General features: G+C 37.0%; 1 protein-coding gene across 3 annotated transcripts in view; it reads right to left on the reverse strand.

Moving 5' to 3' along the window:
* Positions 1–25,686, reverse strand: part of AFTPH (aftiphilin) — a 69,062-nt gene that overhangs the window by 31,385 nt on the left and 11,991 nt on the right. For all 3 annotated transcript variants that reach the window (XM_039243152.1, XM_039243153.1, XM_039243155.1), the window contains exon 2: positions 7,586–9,546. In XM_039243152.1, coding sequence (XP_039099083.1) covers positions 7,586–9,514 — 1,929 coding nt within the window. In that variant the 5' untranslated portion in view covers positions 9,515–9,546. The remainder of the gene's footprint in view (positions 1–7,585; positions 9,547–25,686) is intronic.

The following is a 25,686-nucleotide window of genomic DNA, read 5'->3' on the forward strand; positions in this document are numbered from 1 at the left end:
TCCTTTTTATTTAAGGACTGCAGGGGGCATGTTTGTTCTACTTATGAAAGTAGATCCTAGTGTAAGCCATCTAAATCATTTTGTACATAGATTGGATACATTTATATACTTGTAACAAGTATAAATAATAACTGAATGCCTTTATGTTCTAGGTGCTATGTTTGATACTTACGTATTTCTTCACTAATGTTTTAAAAAAAACAAACCCTGAAAGTTAAGTATTGCCGTTTCCACATTATAGATGAAGAAACTAAAGCTCATGGAGATTAATTAAGTAGTCTCATGTTGGTATGGTACACAGCAAGGATTTGATCCCAAGTCTAATTCCATACTCTACTCTCTTTTCACCAAATCATGCTTTTACCCACTTTTTGTGGTCTTTCGACCATTTGTAGCCAACAGATGAGGGATTCAACTCTTAACTGCTGAGGTGATGACCACACTTAAAGCAATTATTTCATCTAACAATATAATTCATAGTTTTTAGTAAATATTTACAATTTACTTTGTTAAAGAAATCATGAGAAGGTAACAAGTGCCCACACACTTAGCATGCTATTTAGCTGAGGTTACAACAGTAACTATAGCAAACTAAGGAATATTCACAATCACCTGACTTATCTTTTTAAGAAGCAGGGATTTTTAAAAAAAAATGTTTATTGGGGCACCTGGGTGGCTCAGTTGGTTAAGTGTCCAACTTTGGCTCAGGTCATGATCTTGCAGTGTGCGAGTTTGAGCCCTGTGTCAGGGCCTGTGCTGACAGCTCAGAGCATGGATTCTGCTTCAGATTCTGTGTTGTCTTCTCTCTTTGCCCCTTCCCAGCTCAAGCTAGGTCTCTCTCTCTCTTTTAAAGATAAGCATTTTTTTAGTGTTTGAAAGATTGAGTGAAGTGGGGGAGGGGCTAACAGAAAAAGGGAGAGAGAATCCCAAGCAAGCTCCACACTCAATATGGAGCCTGATGTGGGACTCGAACTTAGAACAATGATATCATGACCTGAGCTGAAATCAAGAGATGGGCATTTAACAGACTGGGCCACACAAGTGCCCCTCAATTACTTGCCTTTTAAATGCCTTTAATTTCAGAGTCAAAGAGGAAAAACAGTCATCAGTTCTCCCTTGAATGTGGGATCAGAAAACTGGTGGGTGGTTAGCTGAATACCAGTTCTGTAACTCACTCATGCCATTCAATCACACATGTAGCAAATTCTCAGCCTGGTGAACAGCCTCACGTCTGGCTGTTATACATTTAAGAACCAGAGGGCTTTGATAAATGTAGGGTTGAAAGTCAAATGCAATTCAAGGCAGGTGCCAGTGTCCATTTTATTTTCTCTATTCATGTCCAGTGCTAGGACAAAGGAGAAGAGCCTGGTGCTCAGAAGAGTTCCTAACCTGTCAAAACTATTCTGAGAAGAGAAACTAGCCCAAAGAAGTAGCTTCTCTCTCAAAATCATTTGACAGGTGAGTATATAGCCAAAACTAGAGATACTCCTACACAAATTCTCATTTGCCTCCCCTATTACTTTCTGCCATTCACCAAAAAAAAATGCAGTTGGCAACATGATTTTTTGTACCTTTAAAGACCATTTTCCAAGAAGTTCATTTCTGAGATTTTCCAGTAATATCTAACATTTATTGAACACTTATTATGTACAAGAGAATGTGGTAAGCACACTGACATGCACAATTTCATTTTACTTTCAGAATGAGGGACTTTAAGTAAGTACTATTATTCTCTAAATCTAAGGTTCAAGAAAGTGACTAATACAAGTTAATGGTGAAACATGCATCTGAATCTGGCAATGTGACTCCAGAGCATTGCTTTTAAGCACTCACTATATATACCCAGGGCCAGGGCCTCAGGCCCACAATCACTTAGGGATTCATGAAAATGTTTTAATAGCTTAAATTAACATACTCATCTTTATACCAAGTTACAAAATAGAATTTTAAATATCTTTTATGGGTAAGTCATATAAAAGTCATGTGTGGCCCTGGCTATACTGCTCTCACAAGGTACACTGACTTTTATCTTTCCCAATTTTCTCATTTCTCATATATTTGTTTTCCTATCAGGGTCCTTTACTACCTTGAATGTCTCTACAATAACAATTATTACTTTTTCAGACCGGATAGGATTTCTGGAAAAGCACAAATGCTCAACTATCCAATGGTTTAATTCATCAATGGGGGCAAAGCATCATGTATGAATTCACTTACACTCATTCTCAGGTCTCTTGTATCTCCATGTTTAGAGCAGAAGGTATATAAGTAGCCATTTCATTTTATTAACTGATGCAAACAAGTCACATTACAAATGCAGAACTTCCCAACTGGTAGGTCCCAGGCACGAAAAGTCTCCCCCAAATCCTGAATGCTACACAGGGTAAAACGGCACTCCCTCTTATTAAGGTCAATTTTATGTGTCAACTTGACTGGGCCATGATGTGCCCGAGACAACTAGTCAAACATTATTCTGGGTGTGTGTGTATAGGTGTTTCTGGATGAGATTAACTTTAAATTGATAACTTGGGTAAAGCAGATTGTCTTCTCTAATATGAATGGGCCTCATGCAATCAATTGCAGACAGCTTTAGGACTGTATTTGGTACTTCTCAGACTCCATAAACACATGAGCCAATCTCTTATAAGTCTCTCTCTCCCTCCCTCCCAAGTCTGTCTGTTCATCCATCCTCCTGGTTCTGTTTCTCTGGAGAATACTAAATATACCTCTATTTTATAAATGACTGTACTGGAGTGTATTGAAAAGATCATTCAGTTTTCCAAAGGGGTGTGTAAAACAGCACCTAGGGTCCAAGGCTCTGGGTCTTATGCCATGCACACGCATATCTTCTTAAAAGTGTCTTGTATTTAAGACACTAATTCCTAAAGTTCCTTCAACGTATTTCTAGTTAGTTTTCTTTTCTTCCTTAGGAACAAAAGTTGATTAACATTAATAGTTCTAACATTGATAAGCATTAGATCTTGCTCTGAAGTGGAAGTTTAGAACAAACATAAAATCCACTGGGTAATTTAATCTTCCATTTAAGAGGTTACCTTATACCTTACCATCATTAAATATTAAGTAAGATATCAAGTACAATCTACACTTGTACACTTTGTCAATTCCCAATTTCAAGCTATGTAAGACTGAACAACTGTAATATTCACCATGCTCTAAAAAGATGGTTTGGCCCTTCTGCATAGTGCATAAATCTAACAAAGTATTTCTACCTATTTTGGAATTAAAGACCAGAATTTCCATTTTTCTGAGAGAAAAATAACAAAAGAAATTGATATCCAAATATTTCAAGTAAATAGAAAGAAATTAAGATTTTGTCTTTATTTTTTAAAACACTGAGATGGGGCACCTGGGTGGTTCAGTTGGTTAAATGTCTGACTTCAGCTCAGGTCATGATCTCACGTTCGTGTGTTTGAGCTGTGTAATCAGACTCTCTGCTGTCAACTCAGAGCCTGGAGCCTGCTTCAGATTCTGTGTCTCCTTCTCTCTCTGCCCCTTCCCTGCTTGTGTGCTCTCACTCTCTCTCAAAAATAAATACACTTAAGAGAAAAAGTAAACAAAACAAAACCCTGAGATATAATTGATGTACATTAGTTTCAGGTGTACAACATAAGGATTTGAAATGTATATATTGCAAAATGATCACAAGTCTAGCTAATAGCCATCCCACAAACAGCTACAAATTTTTCTTGTCAGAAGAACTTTAACAATCTATTTTCTTAGAGATTTTCAAATATACAATATAGTATTATTAACTATAGTCACCATGCTATACAGTACATCCCCAGGACCTATTTATTTTATAACTGGAAGTTTGTACCTTTTGACCACTTAATTTGGTTGCTTACTTCTGTTTTTAGTAATAAGTTCAGGTGTTCATCCACAGAAAGGAAAATCTGCACAAATCTTAGGCGGATGATTAAATAAACGAAGGTGAAAACATAGGCTTAGAGTCAGGTTGAGAATGCTGACTTTCCAGCAAACAAACTATATTTATTTATTGTTTAGGTTTTTTTTTTATTTGAAAGAGCAAGTGAGCAGGTGACAGGGACAGAGAAACAGAGATAATCCCAAGCAGGCTCCATGCTCAGTGTGGAACCTGATGTGGGGCTCGATCCCATGACCCTACTAGGATCATGACCTGAGCCAAAATCAAGAGTCAGACGCTCAACAACTGTGCCACCCAGGCACCCCACTACCAATTAAATTTTAAGTAAAGTAAGCCAAAGTATTCATAATTCTCTTCCTTCTTTTTGTGACACTTCATTTTCAAGCCTCTCAAAAGAAATCTTCATCTAGTAACATTTTCTCCGTAGCATTATCAAATAGATGGCTAATAAAGAAACAATTACTCAGTTTCCTTTTCTATAGCTAGTTAACATAGAGATTACTTATCAGTTACCTAAATTCTCAAATAACATCCACAGCAATATTTAAAAAATTTTACCCAAACCTCAGAGTTAAATGGAGGACTTATAATATTACCTCTTTTACCATACATTTAAGACAAAATAATCTTGGCTATTTCATCAGCTTTCCTTTCTGGAACATTAACATGCTGGGGGGGGGGGGGGAAGGAAATAAAGAAAGGAAAGAAAGAACGAACGAATTGGTAAAACAGTATACAAAATGGTCTTCTGGGAGAAAGACTGCCTTGAAAGTAAGGAGAACTTTTTTTTTTTTAATCATCATTTTGTTTTGTTTTGAATTTGAGCTCAAAAGGCAAAGTTAGGACCTCTTTCTAATGTGTACCACATAGATACCACTACTTGTTTTCCACTACAATGTAATGCAGAAGAATGTTAACAAGAAAATGAAACACATTAAGCTCTGCATTCTCAGAAAAAAATATTCACTGAAAGGGTAGAGTATTTCTCAATAAATGGTCATGCATGACTTTTACTATTAAGGCTTCAATTCTGAGTCTACTAGACCCACATTTGAGAATTAGTTTGACGAAGAACATTTTCTAAGTATGAAAGATTTCTTTTTGGTTGACTTTTCCCTAAGTAGCAAACAATAAAGCTGCAACAATTGATGGTCTCTTGACTCAAGGAAGATACATTTTATTAAAATATTAAGATATCCTTTTGGTAGCCTGAAAAAGGGAAAGTATTAAAAAATAGGGACTCAGACAATGTCACAGTGAAAAGCAGAAGAAATCTGAAATGACAAGTACACCATTTGTCTCATTTCTCAAAACAAAGAATTGTTCCCCATGTTTGTTTAACTGAATTAACCAAGCTATGAATTCCAAAAGATTCACAACATTCTGTCAAAGCAGAATTTGGACAAAACCACTGAAGGCACTCAGTGTAAAACAGAATTGTTGCACCCATGTTAAGACTGAACAGGAATAAACCATTTTAAGTTTTACCACTAAAACCCTAATGTTCACATCATTAATATGTGAGGATTTCTGTGTGGTCTCCAACACTGTAACAAGTAGGAGAAACATTTTAAGAAAAAAAATCAGTAAATCTAATCCTCTCCCTGGATCTTAGATAATGTACCTTTCCAGCAGATTCTGGAAAAGAAAGAAACTGTGGGCCATAAGCCTTGATCACAACAGCAGGACTTCCAACTCAGTCACTTTCTTACTCAAAAGGGCTTACCCATTTCCTTACCTCAACTTCCTTCTAAGCTTATCTTTCAGGCCCTTCCAACAATTTCTCCTTTCCAAAATCCATCTCCAAGTTCTGCTCATTTTCCAAACCCATTCAGCAAAAATCAAAGTCTGAGGACCGAGCCAAACAAATCTCAGGAAGTCTTAATGGATCGTGGCATATCCACATGCTTTTTGCTCTAACTTCACAAAATAGAATCATACTATAAAATTCTTATTTTTCAGTGGATTTTTTCACTCACTTTAAAATTTACTGTCATTTTATCTTCATGAAAGTCCAATGAAGTACATATTATATCCTTTTTGTAAACAACTGAACTCAGAAGTAACTTGTCCAAAATCATAAAGCTTATAAGAGGCTGTGTCAAGATTCAAACTCAGGTTTGTATTATATAAATAAAGCCCATATACTTTATTGCCTCTTATATCCAATTATCAAATTATAAATAACTTCAATCAACTTGTGAAACAAGTCTTTTTTTGAGCTGGTCATATTTTGAAATTTATTATCTGATGATGTTAAAAGTTCTACGGCTATAAATTAAAGATCATTCAATACCAGTGTCACCTTCCAGTAAAATGAAGCTCAACAGGGAAAGGATTGGGTCAAAATCAAGAGTCTTAGCTTTGCATTATATAATTAGTTCATTCCTTGCAAGCTTCTACTTTCATAATAAATTAATCAACAGGAAATATACATATTAGCCAAACCATACAATAACTGAATTAGCAAAGTAAGCTATTCAGACACTCAAAGTCAAATTAAAAGTGATTAGCTGTACACTCCACCTGGTAATACCATAATAGTATTTTCATGTATCAAAAGGTATCAAAGCAATGATGTATAACCATTTCAACTGACACTCAGACTTTGGAAATATTTCCAGTTGAAAATGGTTTGCTTAGCAAAAGATAACTGGAAGAGTTTGGGGATTCTGATTTTATTCTCACTATCCTTAAAAGAAGCTGGTGGGCAAAGTGTTCCCTATAACAATTGTCAATATAAAGCAGTGACTTTCTGGGGAGTTTTCTTTTCAATACCTGAATGGGGTGGAGGAAAAGGTTAGGTTTAGCACAGGGTACAACTCAGGACTGGGGAATAACCCGGATATAAAGCTGCATCTCTAGGGGCTACTTTAGGTCAAATTAAATCTTTGTGAATCTTCTTTGAAAGAGTCTGGAACAGGAAGGGATAAAGTACAGGGGCTGGGGGGTAAATATATTCTTCCTGACACACTTACTCCCCAAGAAGTATAAACATAAATATATGTTTGCAAGAAATGATAAGCAACTAAATACAACCACAGTAAGTCAGCCTATGGCTGTTTCTTGTTCTAGTCTTCTCATACCCTCATCCCAGGTCTTCAGTAGCTGTCAAATCATGAAGTCCAAATCTTTTTTGCTCATATTCTTTTTCTACCCTTCAATTCCCTACAGCTTTCAGCACAGGTTAAGGTTTCAAATTCTGCTTGCTCCCTCCCACACTCAAAACTAGACTTCAACCTCCTAGGTCTTTGATTGGCAAAATTAAGAGACATTTTCTGAAACTTAGAAAGTCTTCTAAATCTCAGTTTAACTTTCTCGTGAAATCACTGTAAAGGTAAAAACTGAAGGATTCACTGAACTAGTTAGCTAATTAATGAATTTTTACATAAGTGATATTTATGGTAATCAAAAAAACCAAGTTGATGAATTTCTGTAAATATTAAACTCCCTGAGATAAAGAAAAACCTCACCAAGCATTCCTTACTGTAGGACCATTCTCATAAAGTTTACCAAAGCGTTGTGAAAAATGTAACTGAACTACAAGTCAAGCAAGCATTATGTGTCATAAGAGACTCCTTCAACAGGTACCCAATTTAAAAATACTTCCTGAAAGCTGAATTAAAAGCCTCCATAGCAATTAGCCTATCATACAAAACAGAGAAAACCAGTAAATACCTGAACTGAAGTGGCTGTTTTCTGTAAATGGCCACCAGCAACTGCTCCTTTGGAAGCTGCTAAAGGGACACTGTGCATTTTGGGGGTTCCTGGAGTATCAATCTTTTCATCTGTCCTATGTGACTGCCAGGCTTCCTTTCGATGGTGAGATTCAGTAGCCTGCTGGTCTCCAAAAGTAGCCCAAGAGCAACTATCTTTCTGTCCATCCTCAAAAGCATTCCAATCTACAACTTGGCTAGGCCCAGCTGAACTGAAGTCTGCAAAATCATCAGAATCTTGAAAAGCACTGCAGTCCTCTCGGATATTTGGCACAGAATCAAAATCTCCAAATTCACCTTCCTGCCCAATTTCCAGTTTTGAAACAGGATCACTTCCTGTCTCGATAGACTTTCCTGCCAACTTACATTCTTCTGATAAATGATCAGGAGTCTGTTTTAGGTCGGACTCAGTAAATATAATTTCATCTTGGCAAGACACAGCATTTGTATCCCCAAATTCTCCAAAGTCATCACCTGGTTCACTAAAATGTGGAAAGTGCTCTGAGGACTCTTCAAAAGTGATATCGCTCATTGAATCTTGAGTACCAGTAACAAAAGGTGGAGTTGTGCCACTGGCTGTGCCGAAGTCACCAAAATCATCCTCATTAGTATCATTGCAAGTCACAAAGTCATTACTATCATCACCGTTTTTTACACTTATAGAATCATCCAGAACATTTTCTTCTGTAGGATCAACGCTGAGGCTTTGGAAATCGATAAACTTTTTACTTTCTTCTTTGGAAGAACCAACTTCATCATCAGCATCAGAAGTTTTAACAGAATCCATGCATAGGTCAGCATACTTCGAAGTAAACAAATCAAGTTTTTCCTCAGTTTTATACTGTTCTCTCATACTGGCTTCTGAATTATCAGCTGAATCTGCCAAACTCCAAGGCTTTGATTGAACACTTGATTTTAAAAATTCATCCTGTTGCAATGTTGGAAGGCCTTGTTTTTCAGTACTGAAACCTCTGGTACTCATTATGCTGATTTCTGAAACACAAACCTGATCCTCTCCATCAATGTCTCCTTTATCGTCAAAGCTCCTACCCAAAGATAGTGCTTTTACAGAGCTCAGTTCACTGACTCTATTAATTTTATTATTTTCCTGAATGGTTAATGCTTCTCTATCATTTAAAACTGCACATCCTATTTCTTCTAGTTGTATCCTTTCTTTTTTGGAAAATGTGGCAAAATCTGCAAATTCCTCAGCAGGACTAGGTGCACAGTCTAAGTTATATTCAGTACTATGAGTGCTAAGAGACTTTCGTCCTTTTGAATCAGTTACAGTGTCCAGATCATCTGTTCCCTGAGGATTTACAGTTTCCAATACTGCAAACCCGTTTGTTAGAATCTCCAGACAAGGAGGCTTTTCACCATTGCAGCTCTCTAACTGCTTATTTTGATGAACAACATTCATATCAGTTCTAAAATCTTCTGGAGAGAAACTTTCAGGTGTTCCAATATTCTGTCTCTGCTTCCCTATACTATTTAAATCTCCTGGACTTTCTATGCCATCAATGGAAGGATCTAAAGTTTTAGATGAAATTATTTCTTTGCTGGTGGTAGAAAGCAAAACATCAGACTGTCCTTTCACAGAAGTTAGTTCAGCAGTGATGTCTTTATCATTACCATTTTTAATGGACTTAAAGCTAGTAAGGCTATCTACATTTTCTGAGAAATCATGAATTGGCATAAAATGGTTTGAAGGTACAAACTCTTCCTTGGGACGAGTATAATCTGGTGTATCAAAATCAACAAATCCTACACCAGAAGGGCTAACTTCCGAAAACCCACCAAATTCCCCAAATTCATCATCATCATCATCCTCGGCTCCATTGTCTAGTGGTGGTGGGGATGAAGAGTACATTCGAATGATGTCTGGCTCCATTGTTCAACTGCTTTCAAATAATTAATTTACACCTGGAAAAAAAAAAAAACAGTTGTTTTTTTCTTGGAGTGGACAGATTACATATACAAAGGTTTTCAAAATTCTCTCAAAGCTATTCAACCAATGTTAAATGTACAGTGCTGTTTATTTTTTAAGTTATTTTTCTCTTAGAGAAGATTACTTTACACAGCTATAATGGCAAAAAACATTTCTCTTTTCTAGGGTAGGTTTCTAAGAACATTGGTATTACATTACTGAATTTGGAGATTCCAGAAAATTTTGAATAAACACAAAAGTAGATCTACAAAATTCTCCCTTGGAGCACTTGCTTATTCTCTCAAGCTTTTTTCTAGCCCACTGGAGATTCAGGGCCTGCCTTATGGATTTGAGAGTTCTTTATAAATAAGACATGGCAATTTTATCTTTAATAATTGCTATCCAATTCAATGTTTATTTCTGACCCAATTTTTTTTAACAGAGTTTATTTTTTAGAGCAATTTTAGGTTCACTGCAAAATTAGATGGTAAGTGAATCTCAATATATTCTCCAACCCCATTCATCCACAACCTCATCTATTATAAACATCCTCCACCAGAGTGGTATTTGTTACAAGTGAGGAACGGACATATGTCACTATTACCCGAAGTCCATAGTTTATATTGGGGATCGCTCTGTGTTGTATATTCTATGGTTTAGGACAAATGCATTAATTACAGTATCACACAGAGTACTGTCAGTGTTCTAAAAACCCTCAGTTCCATCTATTCATCCCTCCCTCTCCTCTGACCCTGGCAACCACTGATCTTTTTACAGTCTCCACAGTTTTGTCTTTTTTGGGATGTCATATAGTTGAAATCATACAGTATGTAGACATGCATAAGTCACACAGTACGTACCCTGTACATACTGTATGATTAGCTTCTTTCACTTAGTAACATGCATCTAAGCTTCCTCCATGTCTTTTCATAGTTGATAGTTCATTTCTTTTTAGCACTAATATTCCATTGTCTGGATGTACCTCACTTTAAGTGAACTTTTTTCAAACATCTTTTTTTTTAAACATTTTTATTTATTATTGAGAGACAGAGCATGAGCATGGGAGGGGCAGAGAGACGGGGAGACACAGAATCCAAAACAGGCTCTAGACTCTGAGCTGTCAATACAGAACCTGATGTGGGGCTCGGACTCACAAACTGAGATTGTGACCTGAGCTGAAGTCAGACACTTAATAGAATGAGCCACCCAGGTGCCCCTAAGTCAATTTTATTTTATAACTTTCAATATTGAAATCATTTAAGTGGCAAAAACAGTACATACAGAACTCTCAGGTTTACTCCAACCAGTTTCCCACACTGATAATGTGGTAAATAACTACAGCACATGATCAAACCAGAAAACTGACATCAGTACACTATTAACTCAGTTACACACTTTAGATCTGATCAATTTATTTGTGTAATTCTATGAAATTTTATCACATATGCAGATTAGATTCAAGTAACCACCACTACAAGTAGGATAAGAACTGCTGCAAAAATAGTTCAATAATATTCATCAATATAAAGAAACTCCCTCCAGGCATCTGCGTGGCCCCATCAGCTAAGTGTCTGACTCCTGATCTCACCAAGTCCTGATCTTGCGGTATGTGGGTTTGAGCCCCATATGGGGCTCCAAGCTGACAGTGCAGAGCCTGCTTGGGATTCTCTCTCTCTTCCTATCTCTCTGCCCCTCCCCCACACTCCGATTCTCTCTCTCAATATAAATAAAAAAATAAAAAACACAAAACTCCTTTGTGTTACCTCTCAATATTCACACCTTCCCCTAAGCCCTAACTCCTGTCAGTCACTGATCTATTCTCCATAATTTTGCTACTTCACAAGTACTTATTATGTAAAGAGAATTATACAATATGTAATTCTCTGGGAGTTTTCCCCCCCACTCAGCTTAATGCCCTTGAAATCCATCCATATTGTTGCATGTCAAGAATTCATTCATTTTTATTGTCAAGTTGTATTCCATTATATCGCTGTACCACAGATTGTTCCTCGGTTTACTCAATTTAGAGCTGTTGGGTTGTTTCTTGTATTTTACAATTACAAGTAAAGCTGCTAAGAATATGTGTATACAGATTGTTATTGGACCACAAGTGTTTACTTCTCTAAGATAAATTCCCAAGAATGCAAATGCTTGGTCACATTAAGTTTAACTTTATAAGAAACTGTCAAACTGTTTTCCAAAGTTAAATTTTATGGGGTCAAATCAATTCAACTTTTCACTTGTAATTTTCATTATTTTGCTTTCATGTAAGCTTGAGATTTAATAAATATTCACTTTTATTTTTTTCCACTTTTAGGTGGTTTTCTTTGCATTTAGTTTTTAATACATCTAGAAATTCGGTATATGATCTAAAAAGCAAAGGTCTAAGTAATTTTTTCAAACAAAACCAAGCAATTATCCTAATCCCATTTACTGAGTGATCCTTCCCATATCTATTAGTTTAGGATATCTTCTTCACTTCTCTTTTAAAATGTACTTATTTACTTATTTATTTGCCAGCCAGGTTCCCCTCTCTATATAACTCCTGAATGGAAGCTATGTTTGAGTTACCCTGTTCCAGCTAGTCAAAAATGTCTTAATACAGACTTACATTAAAAGTAAAGGGATAATTAACAACAAAAGCCCTAGAATAAAACCAGCCTATAAAGCGATACTTCCAATGAACTAAACTGAAGCCCAAAGAATTGGTATTTTCTGCCACTCACAAGTTGCTAAGTTAGATACATGAATACCTCAACACAAAACTCAGTTTTGTACACCCCAAAAACCAAAACCACCACTTCCTTCCAACTCTCAGAATAAAGTTTCATAAAATCTTCCAACTTTAGGGAGAAGGTACTTTACAAACCACTTAATTTAATTAAATATGAGGAAAATTAGGTCTACTGGTGAGCAACTTTCTCAAAGGTCATACAGCTGGTTAGCAGAGAATGGCTTCAGAATTTTGAAAAGGATCTTTGAGGTCAGTGACTGGTCAGTCATTGAGAGTCATTTGAAAGAAATTGAGCAAATCATAAGAAAAGTAAAAGATCTATTGTAATAGATCTATTTTAAATGGTCTTCCTTACAAAATCAGCATCATAAAGAAGGGAATGACGGCTTTACTTCCAAGATACCTTTTTTGTTTTTTGCTCTTTAAATGAGAAAAGGAAAAAAAGAAAAGATACACATAAACCGCAGTTTTCTCCTTTGTCCAGAGTCCTGAAAACCCATTCCAATGCTTAAGTATACAGGGTTATTTGACCTCTAACAGTTTCTCTGTGATTATGAAGTTCCTATTATTTAAAAATACTGATTTTTAATGTCAGTGTGGCAAAAAGGACATTTGCACACACATACTGCTGGTGGCTGTGTAAATTGTTAGAAGGATTTCAGAGGGCAATCTGGCTATACCACACTTTTTTTCCTTAAAAATAAAACAAAATGTTCCAAAGGGGTTATTTAAGCAAATTATGCTTTATCCTTCCAATAGCATACTATGTAGCCATTCATATGATGATTTTTTTTTTTAATTTAAAAGCATTCACAATGATGCAGCAGGTCAAAAGGACACAAAAGGCAGCTTGAAGTGATTCCTACTGGTAAAATTAGTGATAACTTAAGCATCAAAATCAAGATAGTAATGGATTACAATCCACTGAATAAAATAATCAACACTCTCAGATATAAACATGTTAAGATACTGCAGTTTCAAAATACCTCCCCACAACATACTCAATTATATAGGAAAAAAAGTGTAACTTTACAGTGGTGAGAGCTGATAGTTCAAACGATCAAAGCGAACAACATTAGCAACGGGAATAGTGAAATCCTGCATCACCCGACAAGATGCAACAAGAACACAGGATCACTTCTGGAATATTCCTGCCCAGAATACATAACTTGAATCGATCCATGAGGTAACTTCAGACAAGTTCAAATTGAGAGTGAGTCTACAAAACAACTGGCCTGTAATCCTCAAAAGTATCGCTGTCATGAAAATTAAGGAAAAATTTTAGTGGTCTTCAATCTGGAACAATTCTTAAGAGGCATGACAAGTAAATTTAACACTTGATTTTCAACTGGCTTCCCTTTCTGTATAGGTCATTACTGGAATGACTGTGAAACCTGAGTAGAGTCCAAGGATTAGATAGCAGAAAAGCACTGATGCTAATTTTTTGTTTTTGAGGGTGGTATTGTGGTTACAATAAGAGAATGTCTCTGGTTGTAGGAAATGCATACTAACATGCTAGGGAGAGATGGCACATCAGGTTGGTAACAGTCCCAGATTACTCCAGATAAAGACTTATTTGTACTGCACTTGCAACTTTTATGGGATTGTGATCACCAATCACCTCAAAACGAAAATGAAAAAAATTTACGTTTGAATTTAAATATGCACACTGTATAATAAACATGTGTTACTTACATATTTTAAAAATTGTGACGAAATATCATAAAATTTACTATTAAAAAGTTTAGAAACGGACTTTTTTTAAATGTACCTTTCAGTGGCATGAAGTACATTCACACTGTTGTGCAACCATCACCAGCACTCATCTTTAGAACTCTTTAATCTTCCAAAATATTAAAATGTTTCCTATACTCATTATACAGTAACTCCCCATTCTCCCTCCTCCCAGCTCCTGCGATCACCAGTCTATTTTGTCTCCATGAATTTGACCCGTCTAGGTACCCAAATGTAAGTGCAATTACGCAGGATCTGTCCTTTTGTGATTGGCTTATTTCATTTAGCATGATGTCCTCAAGGTACATGTTGTGTGGCCTGTGTCAGAAGTTCATCCTTTTAAAGGCTGAATATAATTTCATTGTATGCATCTATTACTGTATGTCGTAGGCATTTGGGTTGCTTCCACCTTCTGGCCACTGTGAATAATGCTGCTATGAACACAGGTGTACAACACATTTTTTTTAATGCTTAATTTTGAAACAAAAGACTAACAAAGTTATAAACATAGTAGACATTTGCACACCCTTCACCTAGCTCCCCTAATGGTGAATCTTAAGTAGCTTCAGTACAATAGGAAATTGAAAATTGACCCTGTTGGTACATTGCTATTAACTAGACTACAGACGTCATTGTCTTAACCATTAAAAAAAAACCCAAAAACTTGCATCCACTTGTGTTCGTGCATAATTCTGTTCAATGTTATCCCATGTATAGGATTTGTGTAACTACCACAACTATCAGGATACAGAACTACTCCCTCCCCCCGACCCTGGGCAGCCATGATCTGTTTTCTATTTCCATAGTTTTGTCATTTCAAAAGTTATGTAAGTGAAATTATTCAGTATACAACACCTTTTGAAGTTGACTTTTTTCACAAGGTATAATGCTCTGATGGTCCATCCTGGTTATTGCATGTATCAAGTCGTTCTTTGCAAAGTAGTATTCTATGGTACAGATATACCACTTTGTTCAACCACTCGTTAACTGAATGACAGGAGTTATTTCCTGTATTTTATTATAAATAGTATACATACTATATTAATGATATATGTATCAACAATATCTTTAAGTAGTATATATAATAAAGATGCTAACGACCCTTATGTACAGGTTCTGTGGTGAACAGAAGTTCTTATTTTCTGGGATAAATGTCCAAGAGTGTGATTACTGGGTTCTATGGTAAGTGCATGTTTGTTTTGGAAAAGGCTGCCAAACTATTTTTCAGAGTGCTGTACCACTTCAGCTTCCCACAATACTTTACTTTTAAAGAACCCCCTGTGATGTTTCTTATTAGTAGAATCTGTTCATGGTCAACCTGTTTTTCCTAAAGCTTTTCATTATTTGAAAAATGAAAACATTTCATTGGTTCAGGCCTATTTCAAACTCAGAGGTTAAGGAAATACCAAGATCTGAAAAAGAAACTTTGTAATCAAACAAACCAACAACATAGAGAAGTTTTTCTTCCTCTCATAAAGCACTCTCTCTTCTCCTAGATGCAGCAGGCTCTGTCCGTCTCCTACACTATGAACATTTCCATATTTCTCAAAACTGTGTCACCTATCGATGGGAAGAACTTGGGCGGCATATTCCCCTTCAGTAAGTCTTGGCTCTGGCCCAACCCATCCTTCAAAATCTAAGAGAATGCCACTCTCAAGTTTCAGTCAAGAATGCCAACCAGCCAGTGTGGAGGCGGCGTGAAATTTTCCAAAAAAAATTCTTCCGTGTCCAGGCCAACTCAGTAAAATTTGTTAGTTGAAGTATGATTTGTTGTTAATTGAAGTATTATTTGTATGGTGAATTAACATATGAATTAATTTAAAAAATTTTTATTTTGAGAGAGAGAGCACGCACAAGCAGGAGGAGGGGCAGAGAGAAGAGAGAATCTCAAGCAAGCTCCATGCTATCATGCACAGAGTCTGATGCAGGGACTCGTTCCCACAACCATGAGAGTATGACCTGAGATGAAATCAAGAGCCAGATGCTTAACCGACTGAGCCACCCAGGTGCTTTTTTTTTTTTTTTTTTTAAACACAGAAAATATGGAATTTAGCTATTCCTACCTAACAGGAAAGAGAGACAGATGAGCTACTTTAATACTGTGCCTGGCACATAGGAACCTTAAAAAATGTTTCTTCATCCTTCTTAATGGACAACTTACTCCACACCATAAGGATTTCTAAACAGTGGTCTAATTTCTTTATAATCTGAACAAACATGTGCACACATGTGCAGTGTGTGTGGAGAAGGATGTGTTCCACTCTCATTTTTATGCCTGCTTATTTCAAGACCTCTTAGAGGGTATCTAGGAAACAACAGGAGTATCTAGGAAAGATTCAAGCCATAGTACACACAAAAAGACATGAAGCTTTCATGCTTGGGTAGTAAATGGGGGATTCTAAGGTTAGTTAGAGCATGAGATACAGAATTTGGGCAGACTTCCTGCACTTTGTGGAGATCTGTCCATGGGAAATCACATCCTTATACAGAGACTAGGGGGCTATGTAAGTGAAAAATAGTAAATATAAATGCAAGCCAAAAAAGACCTTTGGGACTACACACCATGAAAATCAAAGGATCTTAATTTCGGGACTTCTAATATAAGAAGTCCAATACAGAGGAGAACAATCCAGAAGTTTAGTAGCAATCAGCAGAGGAACACAGAGTCCTGCACCAGATTAGCAGCCAGGGTAGCAAGGCATACAATAGGTCAAAGTGATTCAATGTTAATCTCTTGCAAGAAAAGAAGCCACACCTGCTCAAAGAGTTCTATCCTCAAACCTGAAATGGTCACGGAAAAGAAGAGATGGTGAATCCGTAGATGGAAAGCTTTGGGGTCAAGTGGAAAGGTGGGTCTGGGAAGGTAGAGACCTCAAAGGAAGACTGGGGCTAACTATCTCCTAAGACTATCTGGGAATTTAAAAACAGTTTCCCAAGAGGAACAAGGTTAGAGGACTTCAACCACTAGATAACAAGACTCAGTTTAAAGCTACATAGTCATGGGATAATAAATATACGAGCAGTGTGGTGAGGTAAGGACAGTCTTGTTTTTCAACAAATGGTGCTTAGATCAAGTAATATCCACTAAGGGGAATCAATCTTTGAATCTACCTACTATGTCACACAAAAATCAGCTCCAGACAGATTGCAGGCCTAAAAGGTAAAAGAACCAATCAACCTTCTAAAAGCAACCTTCTAAAAGGTAACTTAAGAAATTATTTTCATGGCCTTAGGGAAGGCAAGGTGTTTTATTTATTTATTTATTTATTTTAAATATTTTTATTTCTAGGGGAGAGAGAGAGAGAGAGAGAGAGAGAGACAGCGTGAGCAGGGGAGGGTCAGAGAGAGAGGGAGANGAGAGAGAGAGAGAGACAGCGTGAGCAGGGGAGGGTCAGAGAGAGAGGGAGATACAGACTTTGAAATAGGCTCCAGGCTCTGAGCTGGCAGTCAGTCAGCACAGAGCCCGACGTGGGGCTCAAATCCACGAACCGCGAGATCATGACCTAAGCGAAAGTCGGACGCTTAACCGACCAAGCCACCCAGGCGCCCCTAAGACAAGGTGTTTTAAATAAGACATAGAAAGTAGTACTCATAAAAGAGAAAATAATTTGGACTTCATTAAGATTTAAAACCTGTGTCCACCTAAAGAATAGCATTAAGAGAGTGGAAACGCAGGCCACTGCACAGGAGAAAATACTTATGGTTACATGTAACTGTCAAAAAACTCATATGCAAAATATATAAGAAATTCCTACAAATCAATGTGAGACAACCCAAAAGAAAAAGGACCAAAATATATGAACAAGTAAATCACAAAAGAGGATATCCAAAAGGCTAACAAGCATATGAAAAGTCATCAGGGAAATGCACATTAACCAGTTTCAATGCTATCACACACCCACTAGAACAGCTAAAATTAAAACATTACCCATAGCTACCGATGACAACAGTATGGAAAAATTGGTGTTCTCATACTTTAATGACTGGAGTGTAAATTGGTATACCCATTTGAAGAACTGTTTGGCAGTATTTCTAAAACTGTACATGGTATATACTCCGCAAAATTGAGTACAAACATGCGCTCAAAGACATGTACAAGATTGTTCATGACAACTTTATCCTTAACTGAAAATAACCCAAATTAACAGAATGCTTAAAACAAAACATAGTATATAGGTACAATGGGGTACACAGCAATGAAATGAATTGTTACTATATGCAACACCATGGATAACTACCACAGATGTGTGAAAGAAACCAGATACACACAAAATACATATTATGGGAGTCCATTTCTGGGAAGTTCAAAACAGGCAAAACTATTCTACTGTGATAATTCAGAATAGGGGTTACTATAGCACGTATAGTACTGACTGGAAGAGGACATAAAAGAGCCTGGTGAATGCTAATAATACAATTATCTCAATCAAGTACTAATCACACAGGTATATGTAAAAATTCATCCTGTTGTGTACTTAAGACTTGTGTACTTTGCTATATGTATGCATCAAAAAATGCTTCTCAGATCAATATACTTAGATTACGTGACTCCATTACGAATGGAGTCACAAATGCATGTGACAATAAACATACCATTCTATTAAAAAAAAGTTTTGCTTATTTATACTTTGCTGATCTCTGGGATTTAAGGTAATATATATAGGTCTCAAGAGGGAGTATGGTATAGGTGGAAGATCTTAGACTCAGAATCAAACAGATCCTAGGTTCAGGTTCCAGTTTCCTCATTTACGAGTTATAGGAGATTGTCCTCTCTGAGCTTTAGTTTCCTATCCAGAGAAAGGGGGCTAGCATTTCCTCCTTTTAATGCCTTTGTGAGGATTACAGAAAACAGACCATCACATTCTGTGCCTCAGCAAGCTATCAACTATCATCACATTTTAACTTCACCAAGTCTGTGGTTCAAATCATAATCTACCCTTAACAAAAATCTAAGTAAATGTTTGCTTGGGTGGCACAAACATTCACATGACTCTGCATATACTTTAGAAGGTCAGTGAAAGAATAGGTCATGTAAGAAATATATTACTAACCACACTAAAGATACAGGACATTGACTTTATTGCCGATTTCTATAACCCATCCCTGGAAAATACAAAACAATACCCAAGGTTGAAGGACTGAGAACATAGCCTCTCAAGGGACTCAATCAGCTCAACGGACTCAGTTAAAAGATGGAGGTTTTATAAGTCAGTCAGAAAAAGACAAATACTGTAGGATTTCATTCATATGTGGAATTTAAGAAAACAACCAGATGAACACAAGGGGAAGGGAGGAAAAAAAGAAGGAAGCAAACCACAGAGACTCTTAACTACAAAGAACAAACTGAAGGTTGATGAAGAGAGGTGGGTAGAGGATGGGCTAAATGGGTGATGGCTATTTTTCTTTTAAGTTTATTTATTTATTCAGAGAGAGGTGAGAAAGAGCAGGGGAGGGGCAAAGGGAGAGAAAATCTCAAGCAGGCTCTGCATGCACTGTCAGCACAGAACCCAACGTTGGGCTCAAACTCACGAACCATGAGATAGTGACCTGAGCTGACATCAAGAGTCTCAAGCTTAACAGACTAAACTTCCCAGGTACCTGGGGTGATGGGTATTAGGGAGGGCGCTTGTTGTGACGAATCACTAAATTCAACACCTGAAGGGGCGCCTGGGTGGCTCAGTCTGGTGTCCGACTTCAGCTCAGGTCATGATCTCAGTTTGTGGGTTCGAGCCCCGTGCATCAGGCTCTGTGCTGAATGCTTGCTCAGAGCGTGGAGCCTCCTTCGGATTCTGTGTCTCCTCCTCTCTCTGCCCCTCCCCGGCTCACGCTCTGTCGGTCTCTCAAAAATAAATAAATGCAAAAAAATTAAAAAAAAAATAAATTCAACACCTGAAACCATTTTATCATTTTAGCCAACTAGAATTTAAAACCTGGAAAAAAAGAAGATGGATGTTTTGATGAGGAGAACAGCACAATACAACCGAGAAGTTGCTTAATTTGAAATAAACCGTCTGTAGATACTATCCATTTAGAGAAAGACCAAGAGAATAAAGGCTTCTAAGAAGGTGCCTCGTTGGAATGGAAAGGATTCTGCATATTCCTCTAAGAAAGAGGAATAAGAGTTAGTCCTTGACCATCCTCTGTCCTCCATCATCGACACAATGAATTAACAGCCTACGGGGGGCCTTGGGCTCACATTTGGTGGTAGTGGTGGGGTCCCTAATAGGCCCTTTAGGAATTTCCCAGATTCAAACACTGAGAGAACTTTCTAGACAAGCTAAAAACTCAGAGAAACTGCCACATTATATAGGGCACCAGCCAAACTGTATCAACGTGTACATCAACTTTCAAGGTCAGAGAAGCACATCTAGATTATATAATCCTCAGCTTTACTGAGAACCTTTCACTCCAAACTTATTTTTATAGGGACTGGAATGGGGGTGAGGGTGAAGAAGAACACAAGCAGGAAGGATGGTGGTAAGAAAAAAGAATACAAATACTGTATCTGAAATTGTGCTACGGACTTTACATGGTACAAACTACATTAGCAAGGTTTAGTAATCACTCACACACACACACATACATACACACACACACACACAAATTGCTCCCTTTTTACCATGATGCCTGAGGTTTTTGATGATTCACCTGTTAAATCACTTGGGTAAGTGATGGTGGAAAATGTAGATTTTTAGAAAAATGAATGAAAATGTTATAAGAGCAATTATCATCATCTATTTGCATTACCAATGTCGGCGGCCACTGCAGTCAAATTATTCAAATCTTTACTATAATATCCTTACTGGAGTGTAAGATACTATCAAAATGTACTGTCAATGAATCTGTCCAGCCTACATTTCTGCTTAAGAATCATCTTGTCATGAAGAAACTAGGAGCCCTCTGAGTCACAGGAAGACAGGGATTTTAGTTAACTTTCTGGTTTTTGATACATTTAGAGATGACTGGACCATGCATGATGTCACTAAAGTTTTCATGCTTCTAAAATTTAAAATCAACAAAATTGATAAATTTTCTTTTTGAGTGGTTTGTCTCCAGCATTTTATTGTTCAATGGCAGCTGACAAGGAAGTCCCTAAAAATAGATGCTTTTTAGTAAAAAATTGAGAATTATTGTTGTGTTTTTAGGACTTCCTTTAATATAGGCTATAAATGTCAAGATTATTTAATCAAACTTCCATAATTCCAAAGCAGGGCATTTTTAAGAGATCTTAGATTTCCTTCGAATTTGCTGATTTAAAAACAAAAACCCAAGGGGCACCTTGGTGGCTCAGTAAGTTGGGTGTCCAACTCTTGATTTCGGCTTAGGTCATGATCTCAGAGTTTGTGGGTTCAAGCCCCACATCGCACTCCACATTGATGGTGCAGAGGCTACTTGGGCTTCTCTCCCCCCCCTCCCCCATGTGTTCTCTCTCTCTCAAATTTAAAAACCAAACTCCAAGACATCATAGATATCAACTGTATCAATGTCATCAACAGAATAACCTGCAGTATTATTTAAAACACTTGTTGAAAAAAAGGTATATTCCATGTGCTTTCATTTTCTTATACCAATATCAAAGTTAATAATATTTATTCAATGCTTACTATGTGTTGATACTATGTAAAAAGCATTCATGAATTCTCATATAGTCCTTATACTATGCTATGAGGTAGGAATTACTATCTTCATTCTACAGATGAATAAATACAAGTTTAGAGGTTAAATGATTCCTCACGGTAGTGTAACTTGTAAGTGGTAAATCAGTCAGAAGCCAATACTTGAAAGATGCATTACTGCAGAAACTGACAGCAAATATGAGAATTACAGGAATCATCCTGTAAAGTTTTCTGAGTTGTTCAGAAAAAGGTTTTTGAAACTTCTACAATTTGGAAGGAGAAAATAAGATGCTTACAAACTAATAATCAATAAAGAGGTGAATGTCTTCTTTAATATTAATGTACACAGTGGTAAAAATGTGGTAAAGAATGAAACAATCAGCAAAATATCTTTATAACTAAGTTGATCATCCTCAAAAGGCCAGACTGCCAAAAGTGATAACCAAATTTTCTGTCTTCCGGATTTTGACGTCACTAAGGATGATTCACAAGAGTACAAATATCATACACATGATGTAAATGACAACATAAGCAGCAAGACACATTCACTCTTCAATGACTGTTGCTAAACAGAGGCACGGGATATCTTACAGAAGATAGTTTTCAGAAGTTTCTAAGAAAGAGCTTTCCTTTCACCGTGTGTTTTAAATTTCTATGTAAACCCCTAAGACTTTTTGCTTATGTTTACATAGCTGTATAGTAAAAATTAAACAAGATAAATAAAAACATTTGAAATTGTTTTACCTTTAACTCTTCATATCAACCGACCATGTTTGAGAGATTACGATTAATCCCAAAAAGGTACTTCAACTTGAAACAGAATAAATATTGGATAACTGCTGATAACAATGACAACAAAATAAAAGCAGCAATGAGGACAGGTGCATCAGCCCTTGGAAAGTTTCTTCTCTAGTACTCTCTGCTCTTATTACACAGTTGCAGAACAAATGAGCCACTCTAATTTTCCACCCTAATATCCCAGAAACTTTACAATGAAAACAGAATCTAAAAGCCGGAACTACTTCAGTTTCATTTCCTTTCACTAAAATCTTACTTACATTTACAATAGTGTCTAGAGATAACCCTTGGACCTTCTGTTCTCTTTCTGAATTGCTTACTCAGGGGACCCTTTGAATTTCTCCATCTCTACTGAGGTTTTCTCATTAGCCTGTAAGTGTTCAAGAGTCTTTCAACCTCAACCAAATGAGAGCAAAACAAAAACTCTTCCCTTCTGTATCCTTCTAGCTTTCCTCCTCCTCACCACCAAACTTCTTCAAAGGGCCCTGTCTATTTGCTATCTCTACTTCCTAACCTCCCACTCACTCCTCAAGCCAGCACAATCTGGCTTCCATCCTACCACTCCACTGAAACTGCTCTTGCAAGAGGTACTTTACTTGAGCTCAAAAGACTGGAAATGTTGTGCAGGCATAGGCCTCTGTTGTTGACCCACTGCATCCACAGGGCCTGCTGCACGGGAGGAACTGAATACACAGCTATTGTTCTGGCTGGGCCATGTATTCCACTGACCACACTCGAACGGTCTCCGTCTCCTCCTCCGCCTCCCACTAGATTTCTATAACCCTAGCTGTGATGCTCCAAGTCAGTAAGCAAACACCTAAATTCAGTCAAGGGAAGTATGATCTGAGAGGGGCCAGCCTGAAATGTAGCACATGTAAAAACAAATCCAATCGTCTGTGCTGCACCAGTCTGGAAAAAAAAAAAGCTGAAAGGGGGAATACTTAAATGCAAGCTAAGCAACACAGCAAAAGTACAAAAATTTGTTCAGCTTTTAGACAGGCCAGCTAGTATGACTATCTGCTTTGACTGTGAGGAGTTTCTCACCGTGAAGTGGAGGGGTCAGCCGGTATCTCCGGAGCGGGACCGGGACTCTGGCTGGCCCAACTAATTTCCCCTGCTCTTGTTCTCCACTCCCAGCAACTGTTTTTAGTACTTCATGTAAAATTTCCCACAGAGTTGCAATCAGCTGACACGAACAGCAGACACGTTTTGAAAGAAATTTCTTGTTATAAAGCTTTAGATTTAAATTCTGGTCAAGACTGAGAAGTTAAACAAAGATCCCATGGTATTCTGAAAACAAAAAAGCCCCTACTTTATGGATTTTCTGTAACTAAAATGTGTACCTTGGCAGCTGCCCGTCCTCTGACGGTGTTACTCTCTATACTACAAATGCCTACCATGAGAGCAACTCACCTTTTACAGAGAAAAAGCATCTAGCAAAAAGGTCTAAAACTGCAACCAAATGCAGTTAGAACTCAATTATCTGAGCTAATGAGAAAGGATGCAGACAGGGTTCTAGATAATCTAGAACACAAATTTGGTCTTAAAATATGATCTATGTAACAGAACATTTACTTTACAAATTGTCTTTGCTAAGTGCTATTTATTCCTTTGTTACCTGACCACCTATCAAATTGAGGAAAAGATAACCTAGAAACACATGAGGCAATAGAAGGAAACCAGACAATGAACCAGGCTTAAAAAGTCATAAATCATCCACAGATAATAACATAATGACATTCTTAGGGTGAATTATAAAATAGAAGCTTTATATGAAATGTGAAAAATCAAATATAAACACATTCCAAAACAGTGCTCAAGAGTGTACATGTGTGTCACACACAGAGGTAATGCCACAAGTAGGTCTATATGGACTGATAACCTTCATGGAAACTATGGATGGAATTCCCATAGCAAACAAATTCTAGGTGGTTGACCTTTTAATGATGTTGTTCTTGGCTTAAAGTTTTTCTCCTGAGAAGTAGAAAGGCTAAAGGGTAACAACAACAAAAAAGGTAACATTTATTTGCAATATACTGTTATACTTTTGGTTTGAAAGGACTTGAGAATAGCTGTTCATATAAAGCAGAATTTTAAACTTTCCCTCCCAAAACCCACAGAGAAATATATTTTGCATGATGACCCACAAAGTACATATATACATTAAGAAAGAAACGAAACAAAACATAACACTTCACCAAACAGTACATAACCTTACTTACTGGGTACTCTTTTGATATTTTTAGTTCTATTTCATTTTATCATAAAAAGTTGGTCATGATTCCCTAACTTGATTTTACAAACCTAAGTTTACAAACCAGAAATAGGTCATAACCCTAAGTAAAACCAAAAAAACCAAAAAGGACACTAAAGAATTTAGAGAAAATGACCAAAACCAACAATTTCTCCTAGTACCACTGGGGTTAGGAAAAGATAAGCCCTTCCATATAGACATTATGAACAATGTCAAGTTATTAAAAAAATTTAAAATCTGTCCTTTTTTTAATCTTTAGAACGTGTAAGCAGTACAATTTAAGGTGACTTTGGGGCGCCTGGGTGGCTTAGTCAGTTAAGCGTCCGACTTTCGCTTGGGTCATGATCTCGCGGTTCGTGGGTTCGAGCCCCGCGTCGGGCTCTGTGCTGACTGCCAGCTCAGAGCCTGGAGCCTGTTTCAGTCTGTGACTCCCTCTCTCTCTGACCCTCTCCTGCTCACGCTGTCTCTCTCTCTCTCCTAGAAAAACAAAAAAATATTTNTCTCTCTCTCTCCTAGAAATAAAAAAAAAAAAAAACATTAAAAAAAAAGGTGACTTAAAACTTCTGCAGTATTTCTATTCTGGGTATTTTCTAAGACAATTCTCCTCTAACCAGTTTGACAGGAAACTCATTTTACAGTCTTATAGCCATTGTTTAAAGTTTGATACAAGAAAAAAAAAGTTTCAACATACCTCTTTGCAACAATCTCAGCACAGAATTTGTATTAGTAATGTAGATCTACCATAACAAGAACTGTTTGCATGCATCAATTTTGCTCAAGGTTTGATCCCCCTCACATTAATACTATCATTCTCTTTCCTTCTGATCCACTTTCTCTAAATCCAATTACGGCCTCCAGCATATAAGAGGAGGAAACAGAACTTCTTTCAAAACAAAGAACTCCTCCTTGATCCAGTACGTACAAGGACAAAACACATTCTTAAATTACATTATTTGAATGAACCAAGTAATTTGATAAAATGAAAGTGTTTTCTCTTCAC

The sequence above is a fragment of the Hyaena hyaena genome, unplaced genomic scaffold, assembly GCF_003009895.1.
Source record: "Hyaena hyaena isolate Hyena2069 unplaced genomic scaffold, ASM300989v1 scaffold_224, whole genome shotgun sequence".
Taxonomy (NCBI): Eukaryota; Metazoa; Chordata; class Mammalia; order Carnivora; family Hyaenidae; genus Hyaena; species Hyaena hyaena.